The sequence below is a fragment of the Phyllobates terribilis genome, unplaced genomic scaffold (genome assembly GCF_046119375.1).
Source record: "Phyllobates terribilis strain yellow unplaced genomic scaffold, ASM4611937v1 Scaffold_8__6_contigs__length_399053987, whole genome shotgun sequence".
Classification (NCBI taxonomy): domain Eukaryota; kingdom Metazoa; phylum Chordata; class Amphibia; order Anura; family Dendrobatidae; genus Phyllobates; species Phyllobates terribilis.
In genome coordinates this window covers 298,299,748-298,326,556 of record NW_027362768.1, presented here as the reverse complement: position 1 = coordinate 298,326,556, position 26,809 = coordinate 298,299,748, and the positions used below count along the sequence as shown (strand labels likewise).

The window sequence follows — 26,809 nt, the reverse complement described above, 5'->3', positions numbered from 1 at the left end:
GAATAAACATATACAGACAAGTACCAGCAGATTAGAGGCCAAACTAATGACTTTTTGGCCAAGTGGATGGCAAACCTATATATCAGCTTGACCTATGCCAGGGGAGCTTTTCTCATTCATAGGCCAGAGAGACATTAACTTGCCATGTGAATTCAGCTGGACCAATTTAATGAGCCACCTTTGCTGTGGGTATTTTTTTGTGGATCTCACCTCTGTGGATTTATTTGAGGGAATTATGTCGCTAAATCTTAAACGGAAAAAGTAAACATCTGAACATTTTCTTGAGGGGTTTTCCACACGATATACGTTTATGGCATATTGATAGGATTTCTTTATCTTCATTTGCAGCAGAAAGGTCGGCACACATACATGATAACTCTACTAGGAGATACTGGTGAGGAGAAATGGAGGAAAATGTTCATAAATGTGCTGCACTTCGTACGACGCTGAGGTCCATATCACTTTTCCTAATGCATTCATGTATGTCAAAAAAGTGTCAGGGGTCCTGATAAATATGGCATTCAACCCAAACACCATATTTTATAGAGTTGGTGCAAATTGATTTGGAGGACCCAATCTATCGGTCACGTCAGTAACCTGCAATGATGACTTTGTGTCAACTAATCAAAAGAGCGAACGAGGAGGCAGTCAGGGAAAATGCGGTTATTAGGTTCCCCAGCCGACGGGCCGATGGAGCGGGTCCTGCAAATTGATTTATACCATCTCTCCACCCCCGTGTCCACCTCTACGAAGCACAGTCTACAGCCAGGCTTCATAGGCGAGCGATAATTTTACAATAAACTGCAATATTAGTATTTTTTGTATTGTACAAGCCATGAAGCGATTACAGGTTCAAGTTCCTTAGTGCAGTGGTCCCCAACCTTTTTTGCACCAGGGACCGGCTTGAAGCAAGATCATTTTTCCATGGCCCAGCAAGGAGGGGGTGGGGTGGGCGGGGCTTTGGTCATATGGGGGCGGGGTAATGGAGGGATTTGGAGTTTAGTGCATACTTATCATATAGTGTAGACCAGGTCCCCGCCAGGAGCCCCACATAATGTGCTGTGCCAGGAGCCGCATCACTGGGGCCCCATCACGCCCTGCAGCAGGACAGGGCAGCTGTCCTGACAGCTGCTGTTCAGCTGCATTTACTTCATCCCAGCGGCGGACACAGACTGTAGTGGGCCCCTGTGCAAGAAATTTTTGGGGGCCCCCCCCGCCCTTCATAAGGCAACAAAGTTATGTAAACATAACCCCCCCATGTGCATCTCACCCCCGTGCAGCTCTCATCCCCCTCCGTGCATCTCTCATCCCCCTCCGTGCATCTCTCATCCCCTTCCGTGCATCTCTCATCCACCCCCCGTGCATCTCTCATCCACCCCCCGTGCATCTCTCATCCACCCCCCGTGCATCTCTCATCCCCTCCGTGCATCTCTCATCCCCCCCGTGCATCTCTCACCCCCCCGTGCATCTCTCATCTCTCCCCTCCCTCCCATGTGCATCTCTCATCTCTCCCCTCCCCCCATGTGCATCTCTCATCTCTCCCCTCCCCCCATGTGCATCTCTCATCTCTCCCCTCCCCCCCATGTGGATCTCTCATCTCTCATCTCTCCCCTCCCCCATGTGCATCTCCCATCTCTCCCCTCCCCCCCATGTGGATCTCTCATCTCTCCCCTCCCCCCATGTGCATCTCCCATTCCCCCCACTCCTAGTTAATTGTATTAAAAAAAAAATAAAACTTGTTATACTTACCCCCATGCGATCCCTGCAGAATCCTGGCGCTCGTCCAAATCGCTGACACCAGGTTCTCCTGACTTCCGGCCATGTGACGGCGCCGTCACATGACCGGAAGTCAGGGGAATCATGAAGGTGCTGCCGCAGCAGCGCAGCGCTAAGATGTCCCGGACCCGACGCTTAGCATGCGGCCGGGGGCCCCATGAGGAGAGAGACGCACAAGAGGGGGGCTCCGAGGGGGCTCCTACCGGCCGGGCCCCATACTGGAGTCAGGGCAGTCATGCCCTGATGGCGGCCATGCTGGAGGCTGGAGGGGCCCCCTCTCCCCGCGGACCGGCTGAAAAACCCCAACGGCCCGGTCCTGGTCCGCGGACCGGCGGTTGGGGACCTCTGCCTTAGTGAAAGGACTAGTATAAAATGTAAAAAAAAAGTATTAAAAAAACATAATAAAGTATATAGGTTCATTGATAAAAGCATATCAATATGTAAAATAATGAAAATATTTGGCATCACTGCCTGCTGTCCCATCTAATAAAATATTAGAACATTTATCCCAGAATTGCTGTTTTTTTTCGTAATTTTATCTCACAAAAACGTGAGAATGAAGATTGGAAAGTCGTATGGACCCCAGAATGAAAATGATAACAAACAGGGGTCCATTGGGACTCTGTCACCCAAGGGCCCACATAGGACTGGAATCTGTATACACTTTGGGGTCTGTATTTCGTATTTGTGAGGAGGGGGTCACGGCCTGCGCCCCTCAGTAATAGGCCTAAGGCCATGGTAATGCTTGTGAGGAAGATTTGTACCAGGTAACCACTTATAATCACAGCTGAGCGTTTATAACTGTTTAGTATAGCCTTATTACACTTCAGCTCCCTCAGCACAGGACATTACACCCTGACTCCCTCCCTCAAATGCTAGCACTGCACATATTGTCGCTATAGTAACTTTTATACGAGCAGAGCTGTGTATCCTTCCGCCGGTCCAATTTCGCGTTTATCTAGGACTTTTGAGCAATCACTGAACACTTAGATAAGGTATAATGTTAGTATTCTGCAAAGGAGCAATTGGTTTTAAGAAATATTTGTCTAGGAGGAAGAACAATGGTACATTCTCCACGGACTATTTGTCTACGCGGATGGACATCTGTTTCTAGTAAAGTTACTTTCTGAAGTTTTGTACACAGAGTTGAGGCGGAGGTAAGGAGACGAGCTGACACTTAGCAATAAGACATTATACAACAGTCCCTTATACAAAAACTGGGCAAATATTGTAGCAAATGTCACATTTTTGTTCTATAACTAAGAATGCATTGGGGTAATCAGTGAGGAACTACAACCCCCAGCGTGCATTGTGTGATCCAAACCTAGACTTTTCCAGAGGGTGAAAAGGGGTTAAATCATAAAAATTGCACATTAGTAGGACGCGCTCTATAATTTTCTAAAGGTTCTCGTTCACTTTTATTTTTTTTCTGGGACGTGTTGCAAGGTTTTGGTAAATGTCTTATCCCCTTTCCTGCCGCATCCAATTTTTCATTTCTTCTCCCCATTGAGTCTTGATTTTTTTATCTATTTTTTTCAGTGGGCATATCCATAGGATTTTTTATTTGTAAGATTTTATCATATAATATATAAAAAAAATGAAAAAAAATCCAAGTGGGGAAAAATAGTGAAAAAACGCAATTCTTACACTTTTTTTGAAATCATTTTTTACGCTGTTCATTATGAGATAAAATTGGCATGCAGCATGTTTAGTATGACTATAACGATACCAAAGGTCTATGCTTTTTTTTTTTTTAACATTTTCATCAGAACTTTTTTAGACCACGTTCACACGTTCAGTATTTTCCATCAGTATTTGTAAGCAAAAACCAGGAGTGGAACAATCAGAGAAAAAGTATAATAGAAACACGTCACCACTTCTGTATTTATCACCCACTCCTGGTTTTGGCTTACAAATACGGATGTAAAATACCCACCAAACTGAATGTATGAACAAGGCGTTTTGGCACCCGTCCGTTCGTCTTGTTGGGCTTACATCCAAACCCCTCATAAAATGAAATTTGGCACACACGCTGATGCAATCATAGACTACAATGATGCTGACTATGTCTCGGTGTCCTCCAGTAGGCGTATACGCCCGAAAATGATGCACGACAGCGCTCGTTTACTCTGTCTGCACCATTATAGTCTATGGCCACGTCGGCGCATACGCCTAAATCCCGTTTTGCTGGTGGTTTGGACCTAAGCCCCAAACGGGACCAACCCACCGGTGCCGAAAAGCAGTGGGAAACCCACTCTAATAAAAAAAATTGTGTGGTCTGGCAATTTTTGCTAGATCCATAACTCTTTTTTATTTTTCCATTGAATAGGGTGTTTGTTTTTATTTTGTTTTCTTTATATTGAAATTGGGAAAAGAGGATTTAAGTCAAACTTTTGCTTTTTTTTATTCTTTAAAACTTTTTACTTTATTTTTTTAGTTTCCTTACAAAGACCTCTGAGACCTTAAAAAAAAAGTGAAAAGTAATGAAGTTTTAAAAATATAAAAAAAACAACCTGCGATAGTCTGATCATACACTAGTATGAATAACTGTCTCCTGTGAAGCTCAGCCTGTGGCCATGTTCAGTATTTGGTCAGTATTTTACATCAGTATTTGTAAGGTAAATCCAGGAGTGGGTGATAAATACAGAAGTGGTGACGTGTTTCTATTATACTTTTCCTCTGATTGTTCCACTCCTGGTTTTGACTTACAAAATACTGATGGAAAATACTGACCAAATACTGAACGTGTGAACGTGGCCTGTGACAGTGCTTCACTGGAGCTCCAGTCTGGTGGTGTTAGGAACCTTTATCAATATCAACCCATCATCACCCTGTGATAGTGTCACAGCATATACTGGAAGGCCACACCAGTCTTGTGCCACTTAAATACCGCGGTCAGAAATTTACAGCGATATTTAGGAATAACACTGTAGTGATCAGAGCTAGCTCTGGTTGCTGCCGTTAGAAGCAGATGCCAGCTGTATAACACAGCCAGCATCCGCCTGCCACCTGCACCCAATACCATAATGTAATAGGTTGAATTTTAAATCTGCAGATTGTCAACTTATCCTGGGGATATGACAGCAGATTTCATCCTTTGCAAAGCAAAAGGGGCGAGATCTGCAGAATGTCCGCAACTAAGGCTGTGTGCCCACGTAGCATTTTTCAAGCGTATATGCTGCGTTCAAAAATCCGCAGCATGTCATTTAATTTTGCGTTTCCGCATGCAGAATTGCCTTTGTCCAATGCATAAAAAACGCAAGGCAATTCTGCATGTGGAAAACGCGTGATAAACGCGCGAAAAATGCGCGATAAACGCGTGCGGAATTCCGCATGCGTTTTTCCGGGAGAGGACTTGCAGAAATGAAGCAGAAATTTTCTGCTTCATAAATGCAACGTGGGCACATAGCCTAAATCAGTATTTGCCACTTCGGAAAGTGCAAAGTGAATCAATCCCGTGATTGTCTGAGCTGCATTTTTAGCATTTCCTATGTGTCAAGAAAGGACCAAAAAGTAAGGAACGAGAGCAGCGGGGCTCAGTGAGGTGAACATCACTTTTTGTAATGTTTGTTTTTTTTTATAAACAGTATGCTCCCTTTGCTAAAAATGTTCTAGATAATTCCAAACAACAAGCCAAGTATATTTGCAAAGGGGTTTAATTGAAAAAACATACCAAAAGTGTAATATGTAAGCTCCTTCTGGGCACAACTGTTAGACCCCAGCCTTACATGGGGCTGTGCAGGCCAAACATAAAATTCAGAGCTCCAACCATTCATATATTATAGTAGGAAGTAATTCCTATTAAATTGGCAGCCAGGTCTAATATAATGTTTGGTAGACTGTAAAGTGCATTGCAGATTTATTTATTTTTCCATGTGGATGTTACACAGCTGTCTAGTTTCGCTAACTACTTCCCTCCCTATTATGCTCGGTGGCTCCACCTGTTGGCCACAGTGAGTGTTCTCCTGGCTGCTGGAAGCTCCCTCTGGTGGTCAGTTTGAGTATTGCTCCTTTGCCGTGAGATCATTTTGGCCATACATTATGTCGGGGGTACATAAGCTGCATTTTATTGAATCTGAGCCAACCACTAACAAATTAGGCTAGTTCTCCTTAGAGTGAAAAAATGGATAAGCAACTCTCAGCAATCAACCATTAGAAGACTATTTGTCCTCCCCTGCTTAAAGAGGTTGTCCACTTTCAGATTTTTTTCCTGATATGTAAAGGTTTTTGTAAAAACAAACCATACTTTACTCACCCTCTCTGGGTCCGGTGCTCCTTTTCCACTACTACCCAAGGTACTGTTACTTGGCTGGTGCCGGACTTTGCTTTGACAGTGCTGCAGCCAATCACTGACTGACAGTGATGTTGATGTACTGTCACTGCTAAAGCCAAGTAACGGAACCTGGAATTAATCAGAAATAGCTTCTGATGTACCTTGCCCTTGTTTTTACATGGATTTTTTATCGGGTTATTTTTTTACAATGAATTAAACAAAACTAGTAATGCTGTTACTGGAATCATTATCTCCTTTCAAGGTTTTAAGTATTTAGGTAAAAACATTTTCTCTGAGACTTTTTTTTTTTCAATATTTTTACTTTAGAAATTCCAAATAGTATTCACCATCCTATGATCTTTCTCCATACAGAGCGTCCATGATCGGCTCTTCCTTTCTGTTCGCATCAGACGCCATGTCCTCAAAGGAGATGATGGCTGCAGAGTCTGAAGACTACGACAGCGGCGTTCCCACCGACAATGAGTCCAGATCCCAGCAAAGAACATTTTCATCACCAAAGGAAGACTTATCGGATTATGGAACTGATTGCTCCTCTCCAGAGACAGGGAAAGTGCCGTTTGAGAAAGATAGCCCATGTGAGGCCGAGAGTCAAGTGACCACCGATGGTTTAATACAACAAACTAAAGAAGCTCATGACATACCTGATAGTAGAGATTTACAAGATGATCCCCACACAGTGACTTGCACAGTTACCATCTGTTTTGCCATCCCATCACCACCCAAAAAAGGTCATTTTTTATTCCATGCTTGGTCTGTTCTCTTATTTTAATGGGATGTTCCCATCTCAGCCATTCATATCTGTGAATATCTGCGGCCACATGTCATCAGGACTATGGAAACAGCTAAGTCCCAGGGTGCATTTACTGTCAGCTCAATCTAAAAACATCTTATTATTAGAAATATTTAAAAAAAAACAAACACATAAACTGGAATAAAAAGGCAAGGTTGCCTATAAAAGGAATACACTAGGTAGAAGCTTCACAGAAACTACATGACAAAAATTACATTGTGCAAAGTAAGGCAAAAGTACCGCCAAAAAACTATTTTTACCGACACAGCCTACCGTATGTAATATGAATGGTATAGTTTTCAGTAAATGTCATGAATCAAAAGTAAGGCAAAAGTGCCGCCAAAAAACTATTTTTACCGATGCAACCTATGTAATATGAATGGTATAGTTTTCAGTAAATTTAATGAATCATAAAGGAGAAAAATAACGCACAAAAATAGGAGAAAAATATGTTATCTCCGCATCTAGTACGTAAAGGAGCCACAGTAAATGCCATCAGCAAAGTTAAATATATAATGTAACTAACAATAATCCATACAATAAGCGTGTACACATAAACCTAATGGAAGTAAATATGGGATCCCATAATAAAAAAATTATTATTGTCCAGGGATAGTATAATGTGATGGTAGAAAATATGTTACAAGGGATTCGGGCCGTATTGTAAGAGAGCAACAAGGTGCAGAGTTTATAAGTCCATAATACATAGAAAAGGGAGATAATGGATAACCCATAGCTATAGACAAGTTCAATAGCCCCAAATGGGTAAGTGTAAAACATATTATAGTGGTTCATGGACCAAGCACTCCTGTAAAAGAGAAGCCTACCTAGTGATGTCTGGAGTCCCAAATCATACAGACAGGAAAATGGATACACCTTAAGCCTTGTTCACACGTCCATGTGTGTCCGTTTTGACCATAACTGTGTCATCCGTGTGTCCATATTTACCATCAGTGTGTTATCCATGTGTCCGTTTTTACCTTCAGTGTGTCATCCCTGTGTCTGTTTTTACCATCAGTGTGTTATCCATGTGTCCGTTTTTACCTTCAGTGTGTCATCCATGTGTCTGTTTTTACCATCGATGTGTCACCCGTGTGTCTGTTTTTACCATCAGTGTGTCATCTGTGTGTCTGTTTTTACCATCGGTGTGTCATGTGTGTCTGTTTTTACCATCGATGTGTCATCCATGTGTCTGTTTTTACCATCTGTGTGTCTGTTTTTACCATCGATGTGTCACCCGTGTGTCTGTTTTTACCATCAGTGTGTCATAAGTGTTTTTCACACTCGATAAATAAAAGACAAAGCATCTCCTATACTTTGCAATGTTAAACACAGACAGCACACGGACTTGTATACTGATGCCGTCCGTGTGCTGTACGTGTTTTTGTATTGGCCCTTATCATTTGTGATAGCAGAAAAGAACGAACATTTCTCTGTGTGTTTTGCACGGTCACACAGTCTGTGAAAAACATGGACATGTGAACGATAGATTATAAAGGGCACGTGTGGTATTTGTGAAAAAAACGGATGCAACACGTACTGTAACACGGACGTGTGAATGAGTCTCATGTTGCATTTTGCTCTGTTAGTGGCTCCGTCGGGTCTTCTCTCTGAAGCTCTGAAAAATGGGATTCGGACATATGTGCTGCCAGGGTTATTGACTGCAATGATGCAGACGGAGTCACTGCGTTCTGTGTTGGACATCGTTTTCAGCCATATCCACCTATTTGAAGCTGACACCAAGATGTGGTCAACTGTGTCTTGAAGTCTACCCATAATGGACAGATATGGCTGTAAAATGGTGTCCGACAGAGGACACAGTGACTTTGTCTGCTTTATTACAGTCAATGCCCCCATCTGCGCATGCACCTGAATCCCATCTTTTATGGCGTCAGACATAAGCACCGACGGAACCCCTGACCGTGGAGTAAAACGCAAAGTGACCATGATTCATTGAAACATACTGTTTTACGTTTCAACATGTCTCCCATTGATAAGGGAGAAATAAAATGTATACAACTTTCATATGTTGTTTGGGACAAAAAAAACGTGATCAGCTGATTTTTTTTGTATGTGCCCAAAAAATGCAATACTATATAAATCTGAAAAAATAAGTCATATAACATTTTTTTTTAAATCAAAGATCCTATCCCATATTGTAGTAGGTGTAATAATAATAATATTAGAAAATACCTCCCATTAGAATTGTAGTATAGTTTTTCTGATTCGCTATATCTCCTTCCTCATGTGCAGGACCTTAGATATCCATGGCTATGACCACTGATATAGTGACAGTTACTGGTTGTAACCATGGATACCTAAGGTCCTGCAATACCCTGCACATGAGGAAAGAGACATAGCGAATCAGAAAAACTATACTACAATTCTAATGGGAGATATTTGCTAATATTATTATTATTACACCTACTACATATTAGTATAGGATCTTGGAGATCGGAATACCCCTTTAACTGTCTTACCCATGTTATGTCTGCCATACAGTGACCTATACAGTGCAAAGCACTGCAGTTTTCTGCCAAAGTTGTACATGAGAAGTTCCTCATAAAATATACCTCTGACATAGGGTCTAAACGTGATGTGAACAGAGGCCAGTTGTGTTTCTCTGAGTGGCTCTCTTTGTCCTTTATTCTTTCTCACTGTGTTTCATCATTCCTGTAGAAGACAACACATCCAATGCTGACGGTAAAGGAAAGGGCAACAGTAAGCACCCCAAGAACGTCATTGAAGCTCCAAAAGCCCAGAAATATTTCCACTTTGAATATTTTCTCCTCCCTGAAGACACAGAACCCACCAAAGTGGATGTAGTCATGTTTGGGGCTGTGGCCAAGCTGTACATGGAGCATGAGACTCGGGTAAGAATAATTATTGAATATAATTTGAATAATACAAAATTACATTTTATATTGTCCGGCAGATTAAAGTTGATTTCTTTTCCATAGGGATCTTATCATACCATTGGGATGCAAATTAGAGCAAAGTTTTGTGTGTTTGGGGCTCCCAAATCTACCTTAAAGATATCGGAAGCATGGGGCATGTTGAATTGCCACGACCAGTTCTTTTTTTCTCATAGGAGATAAGCCGCCGCCATCTGAGCTGTCTAAATGTGACTTACTCTCATCTCTTTATTTAACCCCTGTAGTTGGACATCATAGGATCTCCAAGTTGGAGATCTTCAGCAAACCCCCCGCCTGCCAGGTCAACCCATCGGCACCCTATGATCACGTCGAAAGGGGGCTGATGGACGCCCAAACGGACACATCACCAGGGTCAAATGTTGTTGTTAGAGAAATGGTAAAACATCGGTGCTTGCTGCTGTGAGAGACAAATACTGGATGTATAACACATCCGGGACTTTACGTGTGTGGTGCAGGCTCAGCTGCTGAGCCAGCACCTGTCCTGTGTGGTGCGGGCTCAGCTCCTGAGCCAGCACCTGTCCTGTGTGATGTGGGCTCATCTCCTAAGCCAGCACCTGTCCTGTGTGATGCAGGCTCAGCTCCTGAGCCAGCACCTGTCCTGTGTCATGCAGGCTCAGCTCCTGAGCCAGCACCTGTCCTTGTGGTACAGGCTCAGCTCCTGAGCCAGCAGCTGTCCTGTGCAGTATGGGCTGAGCTCCTGAGCCAGCAGCTGTCCTGTGAAGTACGGGCTCAGCTCCTGAGCCAGCACCTGTCCTATGCGGCATGGGCTCAGCTCCTGAGCCAGCACCTGCCCTGTGTGATGCAGGCTCAGCTCCTGAGCCGGCACCTGCCCTGTGTGATGCAGGCTCAGCTCCTGAGCCGGCACCTGCCCTGTGTGATGCAAGCTCAGCTTCAAAGCCGGCACCTGCCCTGTGTGATGCAGGCTCAGCTTCTGAGCCGGCACCTGCACTGTGTGATGCAGGCTCAGCTTCTGAGCCAGCACCTGCTCTGTGTGATGCAGGCTCAGCTCCTGAGCCGGCACCTGCCCTGTGTGATGCAGGCTCAGCTCCTGAGCCGGCACCTGCCCTGTGTGGTGCGGGCTCGGCTCCTGAGCCGGCACCTGCACTGTATGATGCGGGCTCAGCTCGAGTATTATGCCCCCATAAACCCCCTTATCACACAGCACGATGCCCCCAACAGTGTACACACAGATTTGCTATGTATACACTCACACACTTAGTTCTGCTGTCCGGACATGCCCCCGACCTCCCGGGACAGTGGGACAGCTCCCCAAATTTGGGACAGCTCCACTGGATCCGGGACATTTAGAAATGTTACATACAATGTGTGCAGAATTATTAGGCAAGTTGTATTTTAGAGGATTATTTTTATTATAGATTAACAACTATGTTCTCAATCAACCCAAAAGACTCATAAATATCCAAGCTTAATATTTTTGGAAGTTGGAGTGGGTTTTTTTTAGATTTGGCTATCTTAGGAGGATATCTGTTTGTGCAGGTAACTATTACTGTGCAGAATTATTAGGCAACTTAATAAAAACCAAATATAATCCCATGTCACTTGTTTATTTTCACCAGGTAAACCAATATCCGTGCACAAAATTTAGAAATAAACATTTCTGACATACAAAAACCAAAACAATTTGTGATCAATATAGCCACCTTTCTTTATGATGACACTCATAAGCCTTCCATTCCGAGAGGTGTACTGTTTTCCCTCCCTGTAGATCTCACATTTTATGATGGACCACAGGTTCTCTATGGGGTTCAGATCAGGTGAACAAGGGGGCCATGTCATTATTTCTTCTTCTTTTAGACCTTTACTGGCCAACCACGCTGTGGAGTAGTTGGTTGCATGTGATGGAGCATTGTCCTGCATGAAAATCATGTTTTTCTTGAACGATACCGACTTCTTCCTGTACTACTGCTTGAAAAAGTTGTCTTCCAGAAACTGGCAGTAGGTCTGGGAGTTGAGCTTCACTCCATCCTCAACCCGAAAAGGTCCCACAAGTTCATCTTTGATGATACTAGCCCATACCAGTACCCCACCTCCACCTTGCTGGCGTGTGAGTCGGAGTGGAGCTCTCTGCCCTTTACTGATCCAGCCTCTGGCCCATCAACAATCACTCTCATTTCATCAGTCCATAAAACCTTTGAAAAATCAGTCTTAAGATATTTCTTGGCCCATTCTTGACGTTTTATCTTATGTTTCTTGTTCAAAGGTGGTTATTTTTCAGTCTTCCTTACCTTGGCCATGTTCCTGAGTATTGCACACCTTGTGCTTTTTGATACTCCAGTAACGTTGCAGCTCTGAAATATGGCAAAACTGGTGGCGAATGGCATCTTGGCAGCTTCGCGCTTGATTTTCCTCAAATCATGGGCAGTTATTTTGCGCCTTTTTTGGCCAACACGCTTCTTGCGACCCTGTTGGCTATTTGACATGAAACGCTTGATTGTTCGGTGATCACGCTTCAAAAGTTTGGAAATTTCAAGACTGCTGCATCCCTCTGCAAGACATCTCACAATTTTGGACTTTTCAGAGCCCATCAAATCTCTCTTATGACCCATTTTGCCAAAGGAAAGGAAGTTGCCTAATAATTTAGCACACCTTATATAGGGTGTTGATGTCATTAGTCAACACCCCTCCTCATTACAGAGATGCACATCACCAGATTTACGTAATTGGTAGTTGGCTCTCAAGCCTATGCAGCTTGGAGTAGGACAACATGTATAAAAAGTGTCAAGTGATCAAAATACTCATTTGCCTAATAATTCTGCACACGGTGTAGAATCAATTGGTGATCTATTCCATCGTTCGATTTCCATTGGTTCTGATTTAACCCCTTCAGAACCAGGCCATATTGGTTTATACACTTTAAATTTTTTCCTCTATGTATTATTAGAGCAGTGAAAAAAAAAAATTTGTCGCTATTTGTCTGAGAGCCATAACATTTTATTGTTCCTTCAGTAGAGCAGTGCAATGGCTTGTTTTTTGCATGGAAATCTGTAGTTTTTATTGGTACAATTTTGGGGTACATACAACCTTTTGATCTCTTTTTATTGCATTTTTTGGTGGAGTTTCAGTGACTGAAAAAGGGCAATTCTGGCATTTCTATACATAATTATATAGGTTGATAAAAGACTTAGGTCTATCAAGTTGAACCTTTATAGCTAGATTATCCATATCCCACAATGCCATTTGTTGTGAGGAAATCATCCAGCCCTTGTATAAAAGCTGTTATAGTGTCTTCCATCACTACCTCTTGTGTTCGGGCATTCTACAGTCCAACTGCTCTGACTGTAAAGAACCCTTTCCTGTTCAGCTGCCTTTCTTCCACCAGTAATGAGTGCCCCCTGGTCCTTAGTATAGTGTTTGGAAGGAATAAGTCATGTGCTAGACCAGGGGTCTCAAACTCAGCTGGGTATATGGGCCGCAACCGGAAAAAAATTTTAATTTGGGGGGCCGCATTCTTTGTATGACAAAGTGACATTTTTAGTGATACCATTTTTTTTCTATACACCTTTTGAACTGGTCCTCATCTTGTAGTAATGCTCCCCATCCTGGTCCTCATCTTGTAGTAATGCTCCCCATCCTGGTCCTAATCTTGTCGTAATGCCCCATCCTGGTCCTCATCTTGTAGTAATGCCCCATCCTGGTCCTCATCTTGTCATAACGTCCCCCATCCAGGTCCCCATATTGTAGGAATGTCCCCATCCAGGTCCCAATATTGTAGTAATGTCCCCACCCAGGTGCCCATATGTGCTCACCCAGGTGCCCATATGTGCTCACCCAGGTGCCCATATGTCCCCATCCAGGTGCCCATATGTCCCCATCCAGGTGCCCATATGTCCCCATCCAGGTAGCCATACGTCCCCATCCAGGTGGTCATATGTCCCCATCCAAGTGGCCATATGTCCCCATCCAGGTGGCCATACGTCCCCATCCAGGTGGCCATACGTCCCCATCCAGGTGGCCATATGTCCCCATCCTGGTGCCTATACGTTCCCATTTAGGTGCCCATAGGGACACAGATGTCAGCTGCTGGCCTCTGATAGGCCGGCGGCTGGCACTGATATTGCTGTGCAGAGAGCCGGTCTCTGCGCGGCAATACACTGCACTACAGCGCTGATGGCGGCTCCTGGACCGGGCCGCGATCGGTGTCTATGGTGTCTGTGGGCCGCATGAAGCAGCCGGAGGGACCGCATGCGGTGTGTTTGAGACCCCTGTGCTAGACCTTTATTCTGACCACACATATATTTATACATGTAAATGACATCTCCTTTGAGACGTCTTTTTTTCTAAGCTAAACAAGCTCATCTTTTCCAACTTATTAGAGGCATTCCATCCCTTGTAATAATCTGGTTGTCCACCATTGAACTGACTCTAACTTCTGAATATCCTTTTTTAAAATGTGGAGCCCAAAACTGGATCCCATATTCTAGATGTGGCCTAGTGATTTATAAAGGGGCAACAGTACGTTGGGATCACAGGATTTTATCTCTTTTTTTTTTATACACCCTAAAATCTTGTTTGCTTTTGCAGCTGCTGCCTGACATTGAGTGCTGCTGCTCTGCTTACTTGTAACCAGAATACCCAAGTCCTTCTCCTGTTCTGTAGTCCCGAGTATACTTCTATTTAATGTATATGCAGCAATAGGATTACTCCGTCCTAATTACAGTTTTCTTTTCTTTTATGCGGTTTGCCTTTTGGTTTAAGCAGTTTTATACTCTCATAGTACAGATTCAACCAAATAGGTCTTTTCTCTTTCAAACCTTATCGGTTGCAGTACTCCACATGACCAACAGGTGGGGATGCAGAACTGTTCATAGACTTTATATATTTGCATTGTACATTATTATGGTATTTGTGTTCTGCACGGATCCACTTATTTAAATACTGTGATTTTTCAGCATTTGTAGGTTACATCTTTCTTTTTCTTCTGGGTATTTGAACTGTAAGGTAGATGTAGCTTTTAAACTATGTGAAAAGAAACTGTGTGCCATAAATGTAGATTACCAGTACTGTCATCTACTATGTGAACTCTGCAAACCTGTGACATTAACCTGTAAAATAAGTGCAGTGAAATCATACTCAATCATAAATTCTTCTGCTCTTTTTTTCCAGTTGTTAAAACCATGGCAAGAAAATGAGAAAACCTGGTTGACATGGAGCCACAGTGTTGAATTCTCTGTTACAAAAGACGTTTTATTAAAATCCTTAAAACATAAGATCCGTGTGAAAATGTGGAGTACCAAAGACAAGGTGTCAGCTAAAGCCAGGTTTGATCGACCAAAGGCTTTTAGAGTGTCAACTGTGAAAGAAGGCGAGGACCCTGAAGGTAAAAGTTTGTTCTATATTCTACCCTTAATATAGCTGATTGGAAAATGGACCTATCAGCTAATTCATGCTGCCCGAACCACTGCCATTGTGATCAGCGACCGGCTCCATGATTGCAGACATGTTGGTTTTAGTCTGAAACTCTGCAGCTCTTCTGAGAAAACATAGTTAGAGTGTAAGCTTCATTTTCTTTTTTATTGCATGAATCAATAGTACACATTAAAATGAGCAACTTTGTAGCATATCTTAGAGAAATCTGCTTCTTTCTCCTAAACTGATAATGATCATTCACTGGGTAAAATCTGTATTCAGTGAAGATTTTACTGAGATAGGAGATGGCAGTTGGTGCTTTTAAAATGTTATGGAGAAGGAAGGAGCTTCTGCTACAAGTTCTTCTGAAACGACAGTTACAGTTCTCCATAGAACATTAAAAGCACCAACTGTCATCTCCTATCTCAGTAATGGGAACATCTTTATTCACTGAAGGCACATTTTACCTGTGAATTGAGAATTTTGAGACTGATCAGTCCTGAAGGAGAAAGTAGCCGATTTCTCTGATAAAGATATATTACAAAGGCTTAAAAATACTGATGTAAAATACTGACCAAATACTGAACGTGTGAACGTGGTCTTAAACTCACAAGGAGAGACTTGTCAGTCCAACTGAGCGAGACGGGAAGAAGCTGGCGGAGATCTGTCTCTTTGACTAGTTGTCCTAGTCACCTCATCCCTGACCACAGCGCTTCATAGAAAAAAAACATGTCTGCGATAACCAGGTAGTCTCTGATTCATTCTGCCTGTGTTTTGAGCAATGTGAATCATTTGAAAAGTTCCCTTTAAAAGGATTATCCCAAAATGGATATTTACTAACCTAGAGTGGGTGTCCCAGGCCCCCTATTCCTGTCCACTGCAGCGAGGAGTTTGGAGCAAGAGCATCTGCAGTTCTGCTCCATTCATTGATGGCCGCCCCATAGACATGGCATGTAGCAGCAGAGCAATTTATGACCAACTCCTCATTTAACCTCCTCATCATTGCTGTCATGCTGTGACGAGAAATTTGGATCTCAGGACCCCTTTTCTATTGTTGGCTGTGTCGTTTATAACCTATATAAGTAATAAATGTTCATTGTTGAACAGCCCCCTTAAAGCAGCTGTATACAGACTAAACTGCCTACTGATGGCTGTGGGTTACTAAGACTTTTACAATTAATTGTACGAGGAACATGGACTTATTGCCCATTATCAAAGTAAACCAGCTACACATAGCACAATGCCATACTTACTGATACATTGTCCCCAGGAGTGTACACATAGATAACGTGTGTATAATGTATGACCGGGGTGTACTCGGGGTGTGACCAGGGTGTGGTATAATCAGGGTATGGTCTGATTTTCTTGGATGACGGGAAGATGTAAAAAAAAAATTTTCCATTCTGTCAGTCCGTGAAAATCGGACAGCACTCAGATGTCATCTGAGTGCAGTCCAATTTTTTTTAATGCACTCATTGCCTTGCATGGCCGAGTGCGATCCGAATATCGAATTGTCCGCATGCTGCAATTTTTTCCCTCTGACAGTCCTTGTTCAAGGAAAAAATCGGACAAGTGCACAGCGCCATAGACTAACTTTGGTCCGAGTGTATTTTGATGTTTTGTCGGATCGCACTTGGGCCAAAAATACAGTTGTGTGCACCTGCCCTAACATTCAGGAGGCGGTGGCTGCGTAGTATCATACCTGCACATAGATATGGCTTCTGTGGGGTCCAGCCACGTGTACGTGGTTTGTTATATGTGGATTGCTACGTTGGATGCAGCCTTTCACATCCAATCACATATTGCCATTTACTTTAGCTAGTGTTATAGTTGGATAGGGACTGTAAGATTAGAGGGTCCACATCTCCACACATGCTGCAATCTCAATGACAATTGACGCCGAAAAATGGCCAGATATTTGTAAATCAGAAGTTAGAGAAATAACCAATTTCTTTTACTTAAGGCTATATTGGAATTCCTCTGCTTTGCTGTGATGGACATATTTCAGATGTCACAATGTGACTTTAAACATTATCGTCTACATTTTTAATAAGACTATTCATGTTATCCTGATCTTTCACAGGGCAGGGATTCTTTCCGTCAGTACGTTAGTTTTCTGTAATAAAGTATTACTTTGTGCCTAGAGCTGACTGGACAGCGAGTGCAATATACTGTATATAGTTATATTTCTATTCTTCTCTCTTGTCATCGGCTACAGTAAAGCAATTAGTATTGAATCAGAGAAAACTCTTTGAAGACAGTCTGCCCAAACAAAGTTTTACTATTGAGAGAAGTGGGAATATAGTACATCTGGGTGACAACAATACTCAAAGTAAGTGTATTTTCTGTTACACATATGTATTCGGTACTAAGCTGCTCGTCATCTAATTATGCTTCGCTTGAGTTTCAGTGTAGTCATTTTATTAAAATATCTAAACCAACCAGAACTTTTTATTCTAGGCTGCACTTTTGTTAGGTGTTAGATAATTTTCTGCCCTGACATGATAAGCCTTTGACCTGTTCAACTCTCTTTAGCCTGCTTTCCATAGGCTCATATCAGATAGTAGTTGTCTATGTAACAGTTATTTTTGCCTTTGTGCAGAATTTCTGTTAATGTTTTTCATAGTGAACCTGAAAATTCGTAAAAAATGGTCTTTTCTTCCATTTCCAAAACTATTTTTCCACACTGACCACCTTTGTAGGAAACTAGTGTTACACACCTGTCTTGATTCCCGAGTTGAGGGTGTCTGGCCTGTTCTGTATTTTTTTTCTCATGCACAACCCAACACGCCCTAAAGACGTTATCCATTTGGGTAATTGGACGTCCGTGTGAGTGGTTCCAACACTGCTGCAGAAAGAAGTGCTGCAGAAAGAAGTGCTGCCCAACTCTGCTATTTCTCAGTCCCAGCACTGCTACCTGGCCTCCTTTGCAAACCCAGTTGTGTAACGCCAGCCCCTGTTTACTGATTCAACTTTGCTACATCCCTTTGCCAGCTCTGCTATATTTAGTTTCTGTTGCGAACTAAGTTCTGCTATACTGATTTATCTTGGCTCAGTGAACCCTGCTACATTGCTATGCCAGTTATGCTACATTGAGCCTCTAATGCAAACATAGCTCTGCTACACTAGTTTCTCATTACTAATTCAGCTCTGCTACAACACTGTACTAGCTCTGCTGAGTTGACTCTCCATTGCAAACTTTGCTCTTATGTTAGGCTCACCTGGTGAGGTGGATCCTCCAAGGTCCAGGTGTGCACACTAGCGTTGGTGCAGCAGCCAGTTGAGGCATGCAGGAAACTAGTAGCAGAAATATTGAAAACTGTAGACGGATAGCAGAGGTACTGGAAACCGCAGGCAGACTTGTAGCTGAGTCTATATGCATTATCTCCTTATAGTATAATAAACAATTTAGACAAATTAGTCATCCGTTATTTCATAACAATATTTTATTATTTTATTACAATTTATTCAACACAGCAAAACAAATAAAGGTTAAAATACAGCCCCTAAAAAATTTCCCATAAAACCACAAGGGTGGTGTGGTCCACCAGTTGTCTTAATTGGCAGAATTGTACAATTCAATTCAGTTTATATCAAATATCAGCAGTATATTTATTGCATGACATAAATTAAATGCATTCAATTAAATACAGGAGGGTCTATGTCAGATTTTATCCCTTGTGGTCCATTATATAAAGTGACCTAATATCTATCAATATCAACAGTATATTTACTGCATAAATTAATGCATTCAATTGAATAGGGAGGTCTATATCAGGTTCTATCCTTTATGGTCCATTGTATAAGGTGACATAAGGCGCAGCACCTGATTGTATATCAGGTGCTGCGCCTTTATTTGTTTTGCTGTGTTCAATAAATTGTAATAAAATAATAAAATATTGTTATGAAATAACGGATGACTAATTTGTCTAAATTGTTTATTATACTATAAGGAGATATTGCATATAGACTTTATCAATTTGGATTACTCCTTGTGATTTATTTATGGATCTATATATCCTTTATGTGGTTATTAAGACTTGTAGCTGAGGACTGGAAGCCACAGGCAGACTTGTAGCTGAGGTACTGGAAGCCGCAGGCAGACTTGTAGCTGAGGTTCTGGAACCGCAGGCAGACTTGTAGCTGAGGAGTGGAAGCCGCAGGCAGACTTGTAGCTGAGATACTGGAAGCCACAGGCAGACAGATAGCTGAGGTACTGGAAGCCGCAGGCAGACAGGTAGCTGAGGACTGGAAGCCGCACGCAGACATGTAGCTGAGGTACTAGAAACTGTAGGCAGATTTGAAGCTAAGGTACTAGTTGCCACAGGCAGACTTGTAGCTGAGGTACTGGAAGCCGCAAGCCGACTTGTAGCTGAGGTACTGGAAGCCGCAGGCAGACTTGTAGCTGAGGTACTGGAAGCCACAGGCAGACTTGTAGCTGAGGTACTGGAAGCCGCAGGCAGACTTTTAGCTGAGGTACTGGAAGCCGCAGGCAGACTTGTAGCTGAGGTACTGGAAGCCGCAGGCAGACTTGTAGCTGAGGTACTGGAAGCCGCAGGCAGACTTGTAGCTGAGGTACTGGAAGCCGCAGGCAGACTTGTAGCTGAGGTACTGGAAGCCGCAGACAGATTTGTAGCTGAGGTGCAGACTTGTAGCTGAGGTACTGGAAGCCGTGGCAGACTTGAAGCTGAGGTACTGGAAGCTGCACGCAGACTTGTAGTTGAGGAAGCCACAGGCAGACAGGTAGATGAGGTACTGGAAGCCCCAGGCAGACTTGCAGCTGAGGTACTGGAAGCTGCACGCAGACTTGTAGCTGAGGTACTGGAAGCTGCACGCAGACTTGTAGCTGAGGTACTGGAAGCTGCGCGCAGACTTGTAGCTGAGGTACTGGAAGCTGCACGCAGACTTGTAGCTGAGGTACTGGAAGCTGCACGCAGACTTGTAGCTGAGGTACTGGAAGCTGCACGCAGACTTTTAGCTGAGGTACTGGAAGCCGCACGCAGACTTGTAGCTGAGGTACTGGAAGCCGCACGCAGACTTGTAGCTGAGATACTGGAAGCCGCACGCAGACTTGTAGTTGAGGTACTGGAAGCCACAGGTAGCAGAGGTACTGGAAGCCCCAGGCAGACAGGTAGCTGAGGTACTGGAAGCCGCAGGCAGACTTGTAGCTGAGGTACTGGTAGTCGCAGGCAGACTTGTAGATGAGATAATGAAAGCTGCAGGCAGAATTGTAGCTGAGGACTGAAAGCTGCAAGCAGATTTGTACATGAGGTACTGGAAGCCACAGGCAGACAGGTAGCTGAGGTACTGGAAGCCACAGGCAGACTTGTAGCTGAAGTTCTAGAAGCCGCAGGCTGACATGTAGCTGAGGACTGGAAGCCGCAGGCAGACTTGTAGCTGAGATACTGGAAACCACAGACAGATAGATAGCTGAGGTACCTGAAACCGCAGGCAGACAGGTAGCTGAGGACTGGAAGCCGCAGGCCGACTTGTAGATGAGGTACTGGAGGCTGCAAGCAGACTTGTAGCTGAGGTACTGGAAGCCGCAGGCAGACTTGTGGAGGATTGAAAGCTGCTGGCAGACTTATAGCTGAGATACTGGAAACCACAGGCAGACAGATAGCTGAGATACCTGAAACCGCAGGCAGATGGGTAGCTGAGGACTTGAAGCCGCAGGCAGACTTGTAGATGAGGTACTGGAAGCTGCAGGCTGACTTGTAGCTGAGGACTGAAAGCTGCAGGCTGACTTGTAGACGAGGTACTGGAAGCCGCAGGCAGACAGGAAGCTGAGGTACTGGAAGCCGCAGGCATACTTGTAGCTGAGATACTGGAAGCCATAGACAGACAGATAGCTGAGGTACTGGAAGCTGCAGGCAGACAGGTAGCTGAGGACTGGAAGCCGCAGGCAGACTTGTAGATGAGGTACTGGAAGCCACAGGTAGCTGAGGTACTGGAAACCACAGGTAACTGAGGTACTTGAAGCCGCAGGTAACTGAGGTACTGGAAGCTACAGGCAGACTTGTAGCTGAGGACTGAAAGCTGCAAGCAGATTTGTACATGAGGTACTGGAAGCCGCAGGCAGATAGGTAGCTGAGGTACTGGAAGCCGCAGGCCGATAGGTAGCTGAGGTACTGGAAGCCGCAGACATACTTGTAGCTGAGGTACTGGAAGCCGCACGCAGACTTGTAGCTGAGGTACTAGAAGCCGCAGGCAGACTTGTAGCTGAGGTACTGGAAGCCCCAGGCAGACAGGTAGCTGAGGTACTGGAAGCCGCAGGCGAACAGGTAGCTGAAGTACTGGAAGCTGTAGGCAGACTTGTAGCTGAGGTACTGGTAGCCGCAGACAGACTTGTAGCTGAGGTACTGGAAGCGGCAGGCAGACTTGTAGCTGAAGTACTGGAAGCCGCAGGCAGACTTGTAGCTGAGGTACTGGAAGCCGCAGGCAGACTTGTAGCTGAGGTACTGGAAGCCGCAGGCAGACTTGTAGCTGAGATACTGGAAGCCACAGGCAGACAGATAGCTGAGGTACTGGAAGCCGCAGGCAGACAGGTAGCTGAGGACTGGAAGCCGCACGCAGACATGTAGATGAGGTACTGGAAGCTGCAGGCTGACTTGTAGCTAAGGTACTAGTTGCCACAGGCAGACTTGTAGCTGAGGTACTGGAAGCCGCAAGCAGACTTGTAGCTGAGGTACTGGAAGCCACAGGCAGACTTGTAGCTGAGGTACTGGAAGCCACAGGCAGACTTGTAGCTGAGGTACTGGAAGCCGCAGGCAGACTTGTAGCTGAGGTACTGGAAGCCGCAGGCAGACTTGTAGCTGAGGTACTGGAAGCCGCAGGCAGACTTATAGCTGAGGTACTGGAAGCCGCAGGCAGACTTGTAGCTGAGGTACTGGAAGCTGCAGGCAGACTTGTAGCTGAGGTACTGGAAGCCCCAGGCCGACTTGTAGCTGAGGGACTGGAAGCTGCAGGCACACTTGTAGCTGAGGTACTGGAAGCTGCACGCAGACTTTTAGCTGAGGTACTGGAAGCCGCACGCAGACTTGTAGCTGAGGTACTGGAAGCCGCACGCAGACTTGTAGCTGAGGTACTGGAAGCCGCACGCAGACTTGTAGCTGAGATACTGGAAGCCGCACGCAGACTTGTAGTTGAGGTACTGGAAGCCACAGGTAGCAGAGGTACTGGAAGCCCCAGGCAGACAGGTAGCTGAGGTACTGGAAGCCGCAGGCAGACTTGTAGCTGAGGTACTGGTAGTCGCAGGCAGACTTGTAGATGAGATACTGAAAGCTGCAGGCAGAATTGTAGCTGAGGACTGAAAGCTGCAAGCAGATTTGTACATGAGGTACTGGAAGCCACAGGCAGACAGGTAGCTGAGGTACTGGAAGCCACAGGCAGACTTGTAGCTGAAGTTGTAGAAGCTGCAGGCTGACATGTAGCTGAGGACTGGAAGCCGCAGGCAGACTTGTAGCTGAGATACTGGAAACCACAGACAGATAGATAGCTGAGGTACCTGAAACCGCAGGCAGACAGGTAGCTGAGGACTGGAAGCCGCAGGCCGACTTGTAGATGAGGTACTGGAGGCTGCAAGCAGACTTGTAGCTGAGGTACTGGAAGCCGCAGGCAGACTTGTGGTGGAGGATTGAAAGCTGCTGGCAGACTTATAGCTGAGATACTGGAAACCACAGGCAGACAGATAGCTGAGATACCTGAAACCGCAGGCAGATGGGTAGCTGAGGACTTGAAGCCGCAGGCAGACTTGTAGATGAGGTACTGGAAGCTGCAGGCTGACTTGTAGCTGAGGACTGAAAGCTGCAGGCTGACTTGTAGACGAGGTACTGGAAGCCGCAGGCAGACAGGAAGCTGAGGTACTGGAAGCCGCAGGCATACTTGTAGCTGAGGTACTGGAAGCCGCACGCAGACTTGTAGCTGAGATACTGGAAGCCATAGACAGACAGATAGCTGAGGTACTGGAAGCTGCAGGCAGACAGGTAGCTGAGGACTGGAAGCCGCAGGCAGACTTGTAGATGAGGTACTGGAAGCCACAGGTAGCTGAGGTACTGGAAACCACAGGTAACTGAGGTACTTGAAGCCGCAGGTAACTGAGGTACTGGAAGCTACAGGCAGACTTGTAGCTGAGGACTAAAAGCTGCAAGCAGATTTGTACATGAGGTACTGGAAGCCGCAGGCAGATAGGTAGCTGAGGTACTGGAAGCCGCAGGCCGATAGGTAGCTGAGGTACTGGAAGCCGCAGACATGCTTGTAGCTGAGGTACTGGAAGCCGCACGCAGACTTGTAGCTGAGGTACTAGAAGCCGCAGGCAGACTTGTAGCTGAGGTACTGGAAGCCACAGGTAGCTGAGGTACTGAAAGCCACAGGTAGCTGAGGTGCTGGAAGCCCCAGGCAGACTTGTAGCTGAGGTACTGGAAGCCCCAGGCAGACAGGTAGCTGAGGTACTGGAAGCCGCAGGCGAACAGGTAGCTGAAGTACTGGAAGCTGTAGGCAGACTTGTAGCTGAGGTACTGGTAGCCGCAGACAGACTTGTAGCTGAGGTACTGGAAGCCGCAGGCAGACTTGTAGCTGAGGTACTGGAAGCCGCAGGCAGACTTGTAGCTGAGGTACTGGAAGCCGCAGGCAGACTTGTAGCTGAGGTACTGGAAGCCGCAGGCAGACTTGTAGCTGAGATACTGGAAGCCACAGGCAGACAGATAGCTGAGGTACTGGAAGCCGCAGGCAGACAGGTAGCTGAGGACTGGAAGCCGCACGCAGACATGTAGATGAGGTACTGGAAGCTGCAGGCTGACTTGTAGCTAAGGTACTTGTTGCCACAGGCAGACTTGTAGCTGAGGTACTGGAAGCCGCAAGCAGACTTGTAGCTGAGGTACTGGAAGCCACAGGCAGACTTGTAGCTGAGGTACTGGAAGCCACAGGCAGACTTGTAGCTGAGGTACTGGAAGCCGCAGGCAGACTTTTAGCTGAGGTACTGGAAGCCGCAGGCAGACTTGTAGCTGAGGTACTGGAAGCCACAGGCAGACTTGTAGCTGAGGTACTGGAAGCCGCAGGCAGACTTGTAGCTGAGGTACTGGAAGCCGCAGGCAGACTTGTAGCTGAGGTACTGGAAGCCGCAGGCAGACTTATAGCTGAGGTACTGGAAGCCGCAGGCAGACTTGTAGCTGAGGTACTGGAAGCTGCAGGCAGACTTGTAGCTGAGGTACTGGAAGCCCCAGGCCGACTTGTAGCTGAGGTACTGGAAGCTGCAGGCACACTTGTAGCTGAGGTACTGGAAGCTGCAGGCAGACTTGTAGCTGAGGTACTGGAAGCTGCAGGCACACTTGTAGCTGAGGTACTGGAAGCTGCAGGCACACTTGTAGCTGAGGTACTGGAAGCTGCAGGCAGACTTGTAGCTGAGGTACTGGAAGCTGCACGCAGACTTGTAGCTGATGTGCTGGAAGCTGCAGGCACTCTTGTAGCTGAGGTACTGGAAGCTGCAGGCAGACTTGTAGCTGAGGTACTGGAAGCCGCAGGCAGATTTGTAGATGAGGTACTGGAAGTTGCACGCAGACTTGTAGCTGAGATACTGGAAGCTGCACGCAGACTTGTAGCTGAGGTACTGGAAGCTGCACGCAGACTTGTAGCTGAGGTACTGGAAGCTGCACGCAGACTTGTAGCTGAGGTACTGGAAGCCGCAGGCAGACTTGTAGCTGAGGTACTGGAAGCCACAGGCAGACTTGTAGCTGAGGTACTGGAAGCCGCAGGCAGACTTGTAGCTGAGATACTGGAAGCCACAGGCAGACTTGTAGCTGAGGTACTGGAAGCCGCAGGCAGACTTATAGCTGAGGTACTGGAAGCCGCAGGCAGACTTGTAGCTGAGGTACTGGAAGCTGCAGGCAGACTTGTAGCTGAGGTTCTGGAAGCCCCAGGCAGACTTGTAGCTGAGGTACTGGAAGCTGCAGGCACACTTGTAGCTGAGGTACTGGAAGCTGCAGGCAGACTTGTAGCTGAGGTACTGGAAGCTGCAAGCACACTTGTAGCTGAGGTACTGGAAGCTGCAGGCAGACTTGTAGCTGAGGTACTGGAAGCTGCACGCAGACATGTAGCTGAGGTACTGGAAGCTGCAGGCACTCTTGTAGCTGAGGTACTGGAAGCTGCAGGCAGACTTGTAGCTGGGGTACTGGAAGCCGCAGGCAGATTTGTAGCTGAGGTACTGGAAGCTGCACGCAGACTTGTAGCTGAGGTACTGGAAGCTGCACGCAGACTTGTAGCTGAGGTACTGGAAGCTGCACGCAGACTTGTAGCTGAGGTACTGGAAGCCGCACGCAGACTTGTAGCTGAGGTACTGGAAGCCGCACGCAGACTTGTAGCTGAGGTACTGGAAGCCGCACGCAGACTTGTAGCTGAGGTACTGGAAGCCACAGATAACTGAGGTACTTGAAGCCGCAGGTAACTGAGGTACTGGAAGCTACAGGCAGACTTGTAGCTGAGGACTGAAAGCTGCAAGCAGATTTGTACATGAGGTACTGGAAGCCGCAGGCAGATAGGTAGCTGAGGTACTGGAAGCCGCAGGCAGATAGGTAGCTGAGGTACTGGAAGCCGCAGGCATACTTGTAGCTGAGATACTGGAAGCCGCACGCAGACTTGTAGCTGAGGTACTTGAAGCCGCAGGCAGACTTGTAGCTGAGGTACTGGAAGCCACAGGTAGCTGAGGTACTGGAAGCCACAGGTAGCTGAGGTGCTGGAAGCCACAGGTAGCTGAGGTGCTGGAAGCCCCAGGCAGACTGGTAGCTGAGGTACTGGAAGCCCCAGGCAGACAGGTAGCTGAGGTACTGGAAGCCGCAGGCAAACAGGTAGCTGAAGTACTGGAAGCTGTAGGCAGACTTGTAGCTGAGGTACTGGTAGCCGCAGGCAGACTTGTAGCTGAGGTACTGGAAGCCACAGACAGACTTGTAGCTGAGGTACTGGAAGCCGCAGGCAGACTTGTAGCTGAGGTACTGGAAGCCGCAGGCAGACTTGTAGCTGAGGTACTGGAAGCTGCAGGCACACTTGTAGCTGAGGTACTGGAAGCTGCAGGCAGACTTGTAGCTGAGGTACTGGAAGCTGCAGGCACACTTGTAGCTGAGGTACTGGAAGCTGCAGGCAGACTTGTAGCTGAGGTACTGGAAGCTGCACGCAGACTTGTAGCTGAGGTACTGGAAGCTGCAGGCACTCTTGTAGCTGAGGTACTGGAAGCTGCAGGCAGACTTGTAGCTGAGGTACTGGAAGCCGCAGGCAGATTTGTAGATGAGGTACTGGAAGTTGCACGCAGACTTGTAGCTGAGGTACTGGAAGCTGCACACAGACTTGTAGCTGAGGTACTGGAAGCTGCACGCAGACTTGTAGCTGAGGTACTGGAAGCTGCACGCAGACTTGTAGCTGAGGTACTGGAAGCCGCACGCAGACTTGTAGCTGAGGTACTGGAAGCTGCACGCAGACTTGTAGCTGAGGTACTGGAAGCCGCAGGCAGATTTGTAGCTGAGGTGGAGACTTGTAGCTGAGGTACTGGAAGCCGCGGCAGACTTGTAGCTGAGCTACTGGAAGCTGCACGCAGACTTGTAGTTGAGGTACTGGAAGCCACAGGTAGATGAGTTACTGGAAGCCCCAGGCCGACTTGTAGCT

At 45.9% G+C, this 26,809-nt stretch overlaps 1 protein-coding gene across 1 annotated transcript in view; it reads left to right on the top strand.

The window, feature by feature from the left end:
• The first annotated feature begins 2,903 nt into the window (after nucleotides 1-2,903).
• CFAP92 (cilia and flagella associated protein 92 (putative)) overlaps nucleotides 2,904-26,809 on the top strand; it is a 186,505-nt gene continuing 162,599 nt past the window's right edge. Inside the window, exons 1-5 of the mRNA XM_073644476.1 lie at nucleotides 2,904-2,933; nucleotides 6,422-6,798; nucleotides 9,540-9,733; nucleotides 14,921-15,134; nucleotides 17,382-17,495. Of these exons, the coding sequence (XP_073500577.1) occupies nucleotides 6,429-6,798; nucleotides 9,540-9,733; nucleotides 14,921-15,134; nucleotides 17,382-17,495 (892 nt within the window). The 5' untranslated portion in view covers nucleotides 2,904-2,933; nucleotides 6,422-6,428. The remainder of the gene's footprint in view (nucleotides 2,934-6,421; nucleotides 6,799-9,539; nucleotides 9,734-14,920; nucleotides 15,135-17,381; nucleotides 17,496-26,809) is intronic.